The sequence below is a fragment of the Athene noctua genome, chromosome 7 (genome assembly GCF_965140245.1).
Source record: "Athene noctua chromosome 7, bAthNoc1.hap1.1, whole genome shotgun sequence".
Taxonomy (NCBI): Eukaryota; Metazoa; Chordata; class Aves; order Strigiformes; family Strigidae; genus Athene; species Athene noctua.
This window is the reverse complement of record NC_134043.1, coordinates 17984813-17997189: the sequence shown is the minus strand read 5'-3', so window position 1 is coordinate 17997189 and position 12377 is coordinate 17984813. Positions and strand designations below refer to the sequence as shown.

Here is a 12377-nt window from a genome sequence, read left to right as displayed (position 1 = left end):
CCAGGAACGGATTTTACGGGGACGACCCCCGGGGTAAAGCTGTCCAGGCAGGGTTCCCCCTCGGGCAGACAAAGAGGGTTTGGCAGAAGGTCAGAGCTGGAGCCTGAGGAGGATGAGGAAAGCGACTGTCCCAGCGTCAGGCTGCGCCCAGGCGTCAGCCCTCAGGGCTGGTGCAGGGCGACAGACCCGTGGGGATCTGGGGGGCCGGGGGTGTTTCCAGCGCTGCTCCCGCCGGTGCTGCGCAGAGGTGTGAGGAGGTGGAGGAGCTTCTCGCAGTGCCGGGCAGAAGACGGCCGGAGGTTGCCACCAACAGCGGGCTGCAGGCCACTGCTGGCCAGCACGGCCAGCTTCTCAGCGGCTCTGAGGGACAGCAGGACCTGCAGAGCAAAGAGAAGGATGGCAGTCACCCACCAGCCTGGCCCCGTCCTCACAGAGGAGCCAAGGTCCCCATGCCATACCTGCTGTATCCCGGGGTGCTGGCTGAGGGCCCGCAGCGCCACCAGGGCTCCCTCCCGCACGCTCTCCCGGAGGTCCCCGCAGGCCACCTCCAGCAGGAGGTGGGGGGCCCTGCTCTCCAGCAGCAGGTCCCCCAGCTCCGCCCAGCGCCGGCCCAGGTTGCCCAGGGCCGAGGCCGCGTTGCAGCGCGTCCTGGCCTGTGCGTCGCTCAGCAGCCGCGTCAGGCTGGGCACGGCCCTGCCCAGGGTCCCGGCAGGGCAGGACTCGTGGTAGGCAGCATTGCCCACCGCGAAGCTGGCTGCCCTGCGCACACTCTCCTCCTGGTCTGCCAGGCACCCCATCAGGCTCTCCAGCAAGGCAGGCTGGCTCTGCAGCGCCTGGGAAAAGTCATGGCCGTGTCGGAGCAAATTGCCCAGCAGGTTGCAGGTTTTGGCCCTTATCAGGTGTTGCTGGTGGCCGAGCAGGTGGGTCAATGGCTGGTCAGCCACATTGGAGCCCCTCAGGATCCTCTGGAGAAAGGGCAGGTGCTCTGGACAGGCCCGAGCCACGTGGGTCAAGAGAGACAGGAGGTCAGCTGTGAGCGTGAGGCTGTCTGAAAACAAGGCAGATGTCAAGAAGGCAATGACATGCTCCGAGGCAGCAGCTTCCCTCACCATTTGGTCTATGACCTGCTCATCAGACACAACGAGGTGGCACAAGAGGCTCATGGGGAGCTCAGCATACAAGAAGGGCAGATGGTGAGAGCAGACCTAAGGAGAAAGGAGAGAGAGCAGCGCTGAGTGCGCTGTCCCCACGCATGGACCAAGTCAAGCAGCGACCACAGGCCAGAGTGGAGCTCAGCTACTGGCCCAGCTGCTCTGAGGGCTGCATGGCACCCAAGTGATTTCCCTGTGTGGGTAGAAATCGCCAGCATGGAGTGAGGTGCTGCCACCCACTGGGGGCTGCAATGTGGGGAGGTGTCTCCACAAGTATGGGGGGTGGGAAGAGAAATGCAGGGCCAAGAGGGTACCTGCAGCAGCTGGGCAGGGATCTGGGCATCTCTAACAGCCTCCAGGACCAATGTTAAGGTGTCTCCATCCACATCCAGGGCAAAAGGGAAACAGAGGAGCTGGCAGGTCTGGACCACCACAGCTGGGACAAGCTCAGGGTCCCCATCCTCTCCTGCTTGACTGAATTGTTAGAGGGAGAGGGCATATTACACATGCAATCAGAAAAACATCAAGGCAAGAAGCAGAGAGCATCCCACAGGCACAAAGCAGGTGAGCTGTGCCCTGCATGTGCCAGGGCAGGAACTTCTCAGCCCTCTGTGTGCTCATGTCCAAGCTCCACTCTGCAGCTGAGCTCTGCCCACTTCAGCCCTCCCCACAACTTACGTCTGTGCCAGGCATGCCAGGAAGCCAGGGGACAGTAGCCTCTTCAGTGTCACCATGAGGACACCGTGAGACTGGGTGAGCTGAGGCAGGCACCGGTGGGACTCACGAGTGAAGACAAAGAGGGCCAGGCTGAGGAAGAGCAGGGTGCCTGCAGGGGGAATGGCACAGCAGAGGAGCAAATCTAGGGAAGGCTGAAAAGTCTCCACCCTTCTGCCTGCCTGTACTGCCTCAAGGCTGCTCTGGGGTTGCTTCTGTGCTTCCCCTGCCTGAGACCAGACCAATCTCCACTCATGGTGGTCAGATCTGACAGGGTGAATGTCTCCCTGCAGCAGAAACACCCTTTCTTGTTCCTCCCCAGCCAGCTCAGCTGGGCTGCTGCCAACAGGGCACAGCATGGGCCAGCCCAGCCCTCTTTCCCTGAGGACAACAGCAATCCTCAAGAAAAGCCCTGTGAGGCTCCTCTGGGCCTCAGGGACCAGATGCTGATGGGGACAGACGCAGGCAAGTCTGAGAGCGGGATGCGGAGCAGGGTTCACAGCAGATGTCCTGCCATCCCGCAGCTCCTACCCTGAGGGGAGAGGAGGTTCCAGTCTGGCTCTGCCGTGGGGTGGTCTGCCCCTGGAAGGTCTCCTGCTGCCCTGTCACTGCACACACGAAGCACCGCAGCAACACAATGCCACACCACACTCCACAGCTCTGAGGTGGCAAAGCCCTGCTCCACAGCCACATCCTCCTAAAGATGGGGAGAGAGGTGTTGAGGGGCGTACTGGTCCCCCACAGCTTCCCAGTCCCTGCCAGCCCCCTGGTCCTGGAGAGGTGAGGCCTGGACAGACATGTCCCAGGGGAGGAGAGGGGGCCAGGCAGCTGGCAGCCCTGCTGTGCCTGCTGACACTGCCAGTCCCCGGGCATCTCTGTCCTCTCTCACTCTGATGTATCCACAAATCATCCCTCCCTGCCTGCCACCCTCCCACCAACCCTCCAGAGCTCCGCAGACAACCCAGGGACATTACATGACTTTCACAGGGTTACACAGCTCAGCCAAAGCTGCCTGGTTCCCTGGTTTGCTTCAGCCTCCATTGAGTATCCACATTCAGGCCTTTTTGCCCCCACATCTGTTGGCAGGGACCAGGCAGAGGGATATAGGCAGGCTGGTACCTGAGCAAGGAGCTTCAGCAGGAGGAAAAAGATCCCATCATAGAGACCAGCACCCATGGGCAGGGGGAGCCGCAGCTGTAAGAGAGTAGGGGACAGGCTGGAGCTAGGTGCTGCATCTGAGAGCAGCAGCACCACACCTGCACCCCTCTTTGACTGCACACCTCCACAGCAGGATGACAGCATGGCTCCCCTGCTCCTCTGTCCCCACCCCGTACCTCAGCAGGTGCTGTCACTGCATTTGTCACCACCGGTAGTATCTCTTCTCTCCTGAGCTCCAAGAACACCCCATGCTGACTGAGCTGTGTCAGGAGGAATGCTGCAGCACCCTGTGGGATAGGGAGAGCTCAGCACTTTTGGGACTTCTCCATCTGCCTGCTCACTGCTGACTCTTCATCTCTTGGCTCAGGGCAGGGACAGCCAGGCTGCACCTGCCCCCATCCCACCCTGAGTGAGCAACAGTAGGACCCAAACGGGACACGGGGTTCTGCAGTGCTCTCAGTGACAGCCCTGGCAGGGTGGACAGACTTACCACAAGAGACACGACAGGAGACTGAGTGATGAGATCCATGGCCAGCGTAACCACTTCCTCAAGCCTGAAACACAGGAACCAGGGGAGAGGCACTGTGTTCCCACAGTTTCACATCCCACAGAGCAGCAGCATCCAAATACCCCCAGGGCTGAGAAATAGCCATCCTGCACAGGAGCAGCGAGCCCTGATTCACAGCACCTCCTTGTCCACTCTGGGTCCTCACCATATCCTCAGCACCCACACACACTGCCCAGCACTCTGCTGTTGTGTCAGGATCGGAGGGATCAGTGGGAGCAGGAGCCCAGCTCTGGGCAGGGTGCAGGGCAGAGGCCTGTTCAGGGCAGGGCATGTTCCCCTCTCATCCCTGAGTGAAAGCAAGTGCTTACCTGGGAGGGGAGGCCTGGAGCTGCATGGTGAGCAGGGCCAGCAGATACAGTGAGGCCTCACAGGCTGCCCCCTGGGCCACCTCTGCCATGGGAACCTGCCAAGGAAGCGGGAGTCACAGGGGGATAGGGCTGGGAGAGGAGGAAGGGATGTCTCTGGGGCCTGCAGGACAACTGCACTCTCCAGACTAAGCTCCCCCAAACTCTTTCCCCCGCGTGGCCCCCAGCTTGATCTGAGCAGCACTCGGAGGAATGTGTCGTGCTTGCCCACACTCCTACCCCACCACCTAGGCTATGGTCAGTCCTACCTCGCCCTTCGAGAGCTGCATGAGGGAGCCCCACAGTTGTTGGCTCCTTCCCAGGTGCTGACACAGGTTCAGGCTGGCATGGCAGCCAGCGTAGAGGATCTGCAAGGCAGAGGGAAGAGATGCACACCAGCCCCTGGGACGCAGTGACCAGGCCCATTCCAGTCACACCCCATGGCCACTGTGGCTCATTTATCCAACAACTGACACCAGGGAGATGGGAGTCATTGAGGGCTGAGCCCTTAGTTCCCCCTTCCCCATGCCCCTAACCCCAGACCAAAGGCCCAGGCACACCTGGGCACAGCCAGGTAAATGGATGGGGCCATTACCTTCAGCACGTTCACAGAGCAGCTTGGGTGCTTCAGTCTCCCCAGCAGTCTCCCAAGATGCTGACTTTCTCCCTCCATAAGCTTTTCAGCTACCTCCTGAGCAACCTGCAGAAATCAGCCTGTATTGCACTCTGGCCAGCTGAAACACTGCACAAACTTAGGAAGTTTAATGCTAGCAACAAATTAATAAGAGAAGGCATCTGCCTCCCGCGTTGCCTGTGGTCACAAAGGGATGCCCATCTGCCATGACCCAGCATACCACTGATGCACAGTCCCACAGCTGAGATGGGCAAGGTGAGATTCCTTCTCTGCTTCCCTTCTTGTTGACTCAGAACTGAGTTAAAGAATCAAATGTAAATCTGTAGTTTTGTTTTCCCTCTTACTTACTGTCTGTTCAATTTCAGATTTCTTACAGTTCATATCACTGTCATATCAGAATTCATGTTTTCTGTGCATTGCCTAGTTCTTTACTTAGCCCATCCCACAGTTGAGATCTTAAGTGTGAGTCTCTTAATTGATTTAGGAGTCCTTAGACTCCTAAAGCTCAGCTGTTGGCTGGGGAGGAGCAGCCTACAAATGCCAGCCCTGCAGCCACCAAAGCCAGAGGACCCCAGCCCGCCACTCTACTGCTGAAAAAGAGATCCTTCTGGAAAGGGCTGCTGCCCCTGCAGGGACCACACCTCCTCACCCTGCAAAGAGAGTTGGCCTGACCTGCTGCTTGGCTTCCCGACAGCCATTCCTCTCCAGGGGGATGCTGCAGGCAGCAGCCAATGCAGCCATGAAGAGGTCTGCCAGATGTGGGCTCTGGTCATGGGCTGACTTGGCCTCCATCACTGCACCTGCACACAGGGACAGAGCTCAGGAAACATGCTACAGGTGAAGGACGCTGAGGGGCAGCAGGATGGGGTTGGAGGCCAAGAGATAAAAAGTCAGGCTTGAGACATGAAGAGGGTGAGATCCGGGATTGAGGGAGAGGAGAGCCCTGGTTAGCAGGGAGTTTGGGCAAATAAGCTTCAGCCACCTCCTCCAGCCAACAGCACTGCAACGGCAGTCAGTGCTCTGAGGGAGCCCAAGGGCAGGAGGGAGAGGAGGAGGTGGCGAGCTGCTACCACTGCTACCTTGCAGAGCAGGCTGCTCTGAGATGGATCCCTGAAGGAGTCTGTTCAGCAGGGGCTGATGCTCCTCTCGCAGGCTGGCATAGAAGGGAGCAGAGACGGAGGGGTATGTTGCATCCAGGCTCTCACAGAGCAGGGTGAAGCACTGGGGGAGACACAGGGGTTGGCATCATTGCAGACTGAGGGTGGGAGGAGAGAGAAAGACAATCTGGGAGGAGGCTGTGGGGGAACCACAGAGATGGGAGAAGGACTTATGTGCTGGAGTTTTGGGGACCTCCAAGTGTCCTCTCCAGCCAGGTTACTGTGTGGGAGTCCCATGTGGCTGCATGCTGGCTGAGAGAGGGGTACACATGGAGGCACAGCCTGGGAAGGTGCCCCATCAGAGACCTTTCATCGTGTGATCCCCCCCAAAAACCCCAGTGCATGAGACAGCCTGCCCTGACAAGAATGCATCAGACCCCACAGCTAGGAGCTCCCCAACACACATGCCCGGCCTCACAGTTTCTGTCCCCGGAGAAGAGGGTTGGGAAAAAGGAGACAGGGGCACCCTTACCAGGAGGCTTTGCTGGCAGATTCTCATCTCGCTGTCAGCTGGCTCAGCCAGCAGCTCCAGCAGCAGGGCTAGGAAGCAGCCAGCACTCTCCTGGAAGGCCTGCAGGCTGGGGGAGGCAGCAGGGGCAAAAGACAGCAGGGAAACATGGCCTCTGTCTGTGAGGACAGCATCTGGCCAGGTCCATATGGACCCTAGTCAGCTGTGCTTTCCCCTTAATTAGTTCCACTGATGGAAAGCGCTTCTCTGTGAGCACAGGGACATGGCATGAAGCACTTAGTCCATGATGCTTTCCCACTGAGACAGCTCCAGCCACAGAGTATGAACACCACCCTCCCACCTACTGCCAGGTCCCCAAAGTGGCCACAAGAGACCTCAGAGCCCTTGTCCCTACCTGTCCTTCTGCTCCCTCTCCTCCAGGCTGCATTCACTGCTGAAATGAACTATGGTCACCATGAGGAGGTCTGTCAGCACTGTAACACACCAGGGCTGCTGCAGGATCCAGAAAGAAACAGCAAGAGGGGATTGTCTGCTGGCCATCTCAACACCACCACAGCACAACCCTTCCCTGCCAGGACCTCCCCCTTCTCAAGGGTGCCTGGAAGAGGCACCAGTCCTGTGAGCCAGCTCCAGCAGGACACCAGGGTCTCCTTGGCACCAACACTCTGCAGGGCTGGAAGGAGCCCAAATTTCTCTGGGGTCCTACACCCACCTGCCTGATGCTACCACTCTCCAGGATCTGCTTGGCTAGACGCAGCAGTGACAGAGGCACACCCAGCTCTCGGCAGAAGTGTTCCAGCAGCTCAGAGTCACACTGGGTAGCCAGCAGGTTGCCCACAACACGGAGCACTGGACGGAGACGGGAGGCTCCCTCCAGCATCCCTTCCAGCACCTGGACACAGAGAAGTCAGAAGAACTCAGGATCAGCAGTGGTCTTGGCCTCTCCATGAGCCACAGGGCAGCCCTTCAATGCATTCAGACAGGAGACAGCAGGGAAGCAGATGGTAAACTAAGTGCATGAGACAGCTCCGGCTCCTGGAGAAGCAGAGGATCTTTTTGCTGGCTGGACTGAGAACTCTCCCATCCCAATCCTGAGGAAGAAGGTGGCATCCATGTCCCCACTCGTAGTTGCCTGGGCCAGCTATCACTCACCTGCTGAACAGAGTCTGCCAGGCGGGCCTGGACATGGTGTCGAAAGGCCAGGTCCCTCAGAAGGCTCAGCGGTGTGCTCAGCTGCATGGCCGAGGGCTCAGTGGCCTCGATCAGGTGCTGCCACTCCTCATCACTCTCCACCTCCTAGTCACAGAGGAGAGAGAACTGGTGTCACAGACCCTGCCTGCCACGGGGTCTCTGTACCAGCCCTTGGGGACTGGGCCCTGCTGTCCTCACCACAAGACACAGTCTTACCTCATTCTCCAGGTCCACAGCCTCAATGCTGTGCCTGCCGCAGGGCTCTGCCCTGCCAGCACCAGGCTGCAGAGGTGCACTTGCTCCAGGAAACTCCTGCTCACAGTCTTGAGTGATGCTGTGCTCCCTGGCCAAGGAAACAGCACAGTCAGTGGATGAGCCTGCTTTCCCCTCTTCCTCTGTCCTAGTCTCAGCCCTCCCTCACCGTGGATTGGGAGGAGGCTCCTCCAACTCCCACTCTGCCATGCTGCTCTTTCCTTGCAGGACACTGGGGTTCTTCTCCTTGGAGGCATCTGGTGGCTCCCCTTCCCCAGGGGCTGCCTTCCCTGGAGCTGCTCTGGGTCTATGCCCTGGGCATCCTTTGCCAGAGACCTTCATAGATGCAACACCTGCCTTCAGTTGCCCCTGGGTGATGGCAGAGAAGATTGGTCAGGGCAGGGTTACTCAGACAGGCAGACGAGTCCCCTAGACACCACCACTCTGAGGACCCCACATCCTGCCTTGCAGGTGGCTGACACCCCAGCCTGACCCATGTACCTTCTTTCCCCCCAGGTCCCATTTCAGTGTCCCTCCTTTGCCCGGACTGTGGAACACAGCCAGGGGAATCCCACACTTTCCTCCACCTTTTTCTCAGCCATCTTCTGCCGGGCCTTTCTCAGGATCTTGGACTGGCCACTCCTGGGGGCCACGGAACGGGCTTGCTGCTCCTTCAGGGCCTGCATCTCTGGGGACAGCTTGGTGGTGAAGGGGTTTGAGATTCCATGCTCTTCTGTGTCATCAATCACTGGGGAGGCGAGGGGAGCATTTCAATAGCAGCTCTCCCCTGGGATCAGCTCTGGGATCCCAGGAAAATCCTAGGGGACCCAGACCTAGCCCAGGGGCAGGAGCTAGGGGTTAGGGCTTGGAAAAAGCTGAAACAAGGGAGGCAAAGACCAGGGTAGTAAAAATAGCAGGGCAGTGTGGTCCTCCCACCCTTCAGGCAGCAAGAGGAGGAAACGGACCTGGCCACTGCTGGAAAAAGAGCTGGCACTCACCAGTAACCCATCCAGCAATGAAGGGGTGAGAAAGCAGCTCCGGCCACGACAGGCGCTGGCGGGGGTCCTTCATTAGTAGTCCCTGAAGGAAGCTCTACAGGGCAGCACAGCAACAGGGTCACCAACACGTGCTCGGCACCCACCAGTGAGGATAGTGTACCCACAAGTCTCCCCCAGTGAAGGCACCCAGGAGGCCTGCATTCCCTGACTAGCTCTGGGAAAGGATTGTCTCTAGTGCTTAGAACAGATGAGAAGGCACTTCCCCTCTCAGCCCATTAAATCATTCCTCTGTTGTCAGCCCCAGTTTCCCAGCTTATGGACAGCAGTGATAAGGGTACCCCTCCCAGGAGGCCCAGCTCTCATCCCCTCCCTATGTTCTGAAGTCCCTGTTAAGGGACATACAACCTAAGAGTGACCCACCAGGGCAGCAGGCAACACCAAAGCTGCTACAGCATTAACGGATCTCAGCTCCAGACAGGCCCTTTGCCCTTACCTTGAAGTCTGGGCTTATGGCTGCGGGCCATTTGACAGGGTCCTTGACGATGAGGCTGACGAGCTGGAAGATGTTGCTGGTGTAGAAGGGAGGAGTACCCACAAACAGCTCGTATAGGATGCAGCCCACAGACCACAAGTCTGCTGTGTGATCGTACGGCCGTTCCTCCACCAGCTCAGGGGACATGTACAGTGGGGTGCCCTTGATGGAGGTCAGCACCATGGTGTGGATGCTCATGGCACGGGCAAACCTGCTCAGAGCAAAGCACAGAACATCCATTGCAGCTCCCAGGGAGATCCCTATGAGTTTACCAACACCTCTCCCCTCTGGAGTCCAAAATCCCCCATCTCTGCTAAATTTCTAAATATGCACAGAATCCAAGTCCCCTTCCACACTCCCCCCTCCTCCACAACAGCACCCAAGACACTCCTTGGCTGCCCCAAGGCCATGTGTCCCCCTCAATCTGGCCCCCAGCACCCACCCAAAGTCACAGAGCTTGACAACGCCGTCTTTGCCCAGCAGGATGTTCTGGGGTTTCATGTCACGGTGCAGGATGCGATGGGAGTGCAGGTAATAGAGAGCAGAGACCAGTTGGGCAGCTATGGTCTGGACCTGCCGGAGAATCAGGAACCTCAGTCTGTGTCCCATGGTGCCATCAGCTGGCACAACCATGGGATCCCTTACAGCCTGGCTCCCCCAGTATCCCCACTCCTGCCCTTGCCCTGTTTGGGTCAGGGACCAGCCCTAGCTGTGGCCCAGAATTTTCTTGGAGTAGACCGATGGCCAAGGCAGCAGCCTGCTGCTGTGGTCCTTGGAGGAGGAACAGGGAAATTGAGGTCCCTGCTGGTTCCCACTGTTCATCAGTGCAACTTCACCCCCTCTCCAATCACTTCAGAAGCTCTGCCAGGTGAAGCCCCGGAGGAACTTTACCCTCCAGAGACCTGCTGCCTGCAGACAAACGAACTCTGTTCTCTCCATCCTGCAGCAAACACTGCGTGGCCACCCCCACGACAGTCACCTGGGCCTCGGGCAAACTGCCATCATCCTCCAGGATCTGGAAGAGTTCCCCCTCTGCATAGTCAGTCACCACCACCACCTGGAGGGAGAAGCAGCACGGTGATATCAGGCACTCACTCAGCCAAAGCCCCACCATGCCCTGGGGACCTTGACAGAGCATGGTAGGAAATCTGAGGGAAATGCACAGCCCATCAGCTTGGGCTTGGACCTGGGATGGGAGAGAGCCCTTGTGGCTACAGTGCAGTGAGGGCCCAGCACTTAGTAGAGGCCTTGGGGCTGTCCTTATCTCAGACAGACAGCAGAAACCAGGGAAGCGGGAAGGACAGGACAGGCCCACAATGGTACTTCCAAGCCCAGTGGGTAGAATCACTCCCCTGAGTTGTCTGAATCTGCTTGTTTTGAAACCGCTGCCCAAGAGTCACACTTGCCCTGTGATCCCAAACCACTCCTCTTGTATCACACACCACCACCCAGCTCCTTCACTTCTGCGTATGACCTAGCACCCCACACAGCTCAGATAGGTGCTGGCTCCCCACACAGCACATACTGGAGGGCTCTGAAAAACACTGACCAGGCCCTGGGAGGGTGTCACTAGCATCTCCTGAGAAAGAGGTCCCTACAACAGCAGGAGCCAGCCATTGTTCCCCTGCCCCAGTCAAGAAAAAGCATCTGCCCAGAGTAGTCCCCTTCACCTCCTTGTCAGTCTCAAAGCTGTCGAGCATCTGGATGATGTTGAGGTGATGGAGGCCTCTCATGATCTCAATTTCCCGCCGCAGGTTCTTCAGCTCCTTCTCAGACCGCCCCACCTTGGGGATGAACTTCAATGCCACCACCTTTCAAAGCAGGCAAAGCTGGGATCAGACCAGGCTCCTATCCACCCTGGCAGAGGCTGTGTTTAACCCAAATGGGACCAAGCATTTTTCAGCCAAGCACACTGAATAAGATATTTTTTCACTGGATCCTTTGGAGCTGGGGCTCCCCACAGGCCCTTGCACATCGATACAGGTGCTCACAGTACTTTGCACACTGGCATTTAGAACAAAGAAATATAATCACTGAGCACAGACAAAACTAGGACTGTCAGGAACATGGGACAGGACCTAGAGATGCTGGTGGACAGCCAGCCTAACATGAGCCCGGAGTTGACCCTGTCAGTGAGGAGCACTAGCAGCACTCTGGGCTGTATCAGCAGGCAGAAGTTAGAGGGAAGTGATTATTGCCCTTTATCTGGAACTTCTTAGACCAATATTGTGGCTAGGTTTTGGCCCAGAAAGACATTGATAGGCTGGAGTGGGTATAGCAGAGGCCACCGTGATGGTAAGGGGAATGAAGTACATGGGAGGATGACACAGGGACTACAGATCCAAAGAGGGGAGCTTCAACTTGATATAAGAAAAACCATTCATCCCAAGTATAATCAAGCACTGGCTGTGGGGTGTTTGTCTTTGAGGTTTTCCAGGATCTTAATTTAGTGCTGGCACTGCTTTGAGCAGGGGATGGACTGGAGACCTCCTGAGGTCCCTTGAACCTGAATGACTCTGTGCCACCAGGAGCTGGCCGTGAACATCAACGGAAAAATTAGTAAGTGCTGAGTCCCAAAGGCCTGACAAGGCCCTGGAACCTCACAGCCACTGGAAATCAGTCCCTGGCACCACACAACGGACCCCCAGCCCTCTCCCCTGCCGCCCCTCTCCTCACCTGGGCGCTGTGTTTCCGGCGCCCCTTGTACACGCGCCCAAAGGAGCCTTCACCGATCATTTCCAGGACATGGTACTTCTCCATCGCGGGCGTTAAGGCTGGAGCCCCTGAGCTGCTGAGGCAAAGCGCCTGGTGAGGAGAAGCGCTTCACCCTCCTCCTCTCGCCCTCCGCCACCGGCTGCCATGGGGCACCAACCCCAGCGGCGATGGAGGCGGGCAGGGCCAGTGCTGGGAAGACGGGGCCGCACCCTCTGCGATCCCAAATCCCAAGGGCCGGGGCTCCCCCTCCCCGCGGGGCTCCCCCCAGGGCGGGTGTTCCCCAGGCCCTCTCGCCGGGTTCTGTCCCTACCCGCCGGCTCCACGCCCGCTCCCCCGCGGCAGGACGGGACGCAAACCCTGGGCGAGGCCCCCCCGCAGCCCCCCGGGGGGCAGTAACCTCTCCGCGGCCTGGCCCGGCCCGGCCAGCCCCGGGGCCTGCCGCCGCCGCCACGGCGTCGCCTAGCAACCCCCCGCGCGTGCGCCCTGGCGGAGAT

At 58.5% G+C, this 12377-nt stretch overlaps 1 protein-coding gene across 2 annotated transcripts; it reads right to left on the bottom strand.

Annotated features, from left to right (window-relative positions):
- Positions 1-147: 147 nt before the first annotated feature.
- On the bottom strand, positions 148-12311 carry STK36 (serine/threonine kinase 36). Of its 2 annotated transcripts, XM_074911564.1 has the most exons (27): positions 12194-12311; positions 11845-11956; positions 10839-10979; positions 10148-10225; positions 9611-9741; positions 9130-9379; positions 8637-8730; positions 8226-8386; positions 7808-8007; positions 7603-7729; positions 7348-7491; positions 6908-7087; positions 6590-6687; positions 6199-6304; positions 5649-5790; positions 5242-5369; positions 4531-4635; positions 4205-4303; positions 3900-3994; positions 3514-3577; positions 3200-3310; positions 2985-3059; positions 2397-2562; positions 1830-1977; positions 1466-1625; positions 459-1205; positions 148-377 (listed from the first exon to the last, which is right to left on the bottom strand). In XM_074911564.1, exons 2-27 carry the CDS (start codon positions 11926-11928, stop codon positions 162-164), a joined length of 4050 nt encoding a protein of 1349 aa, XP_074767665.1. In that variant the 5' UTR covers positions 11929-11956; positions 12194-12311; the 3' UTR covers positions 148-161. The 2 variants fall into 2 exon arrangements, with proteins under 2 accessions (XP_074767665.1, XP_074767666.1); XM_074911565.1 differs by lacking the exons at positions 9611-9741; positions 11845-11956; positions 12194-12311 and having other exon boundaries at positions 10839-10859.
- Positions 12312-12377: the final 66 nt, after the last annotated feature.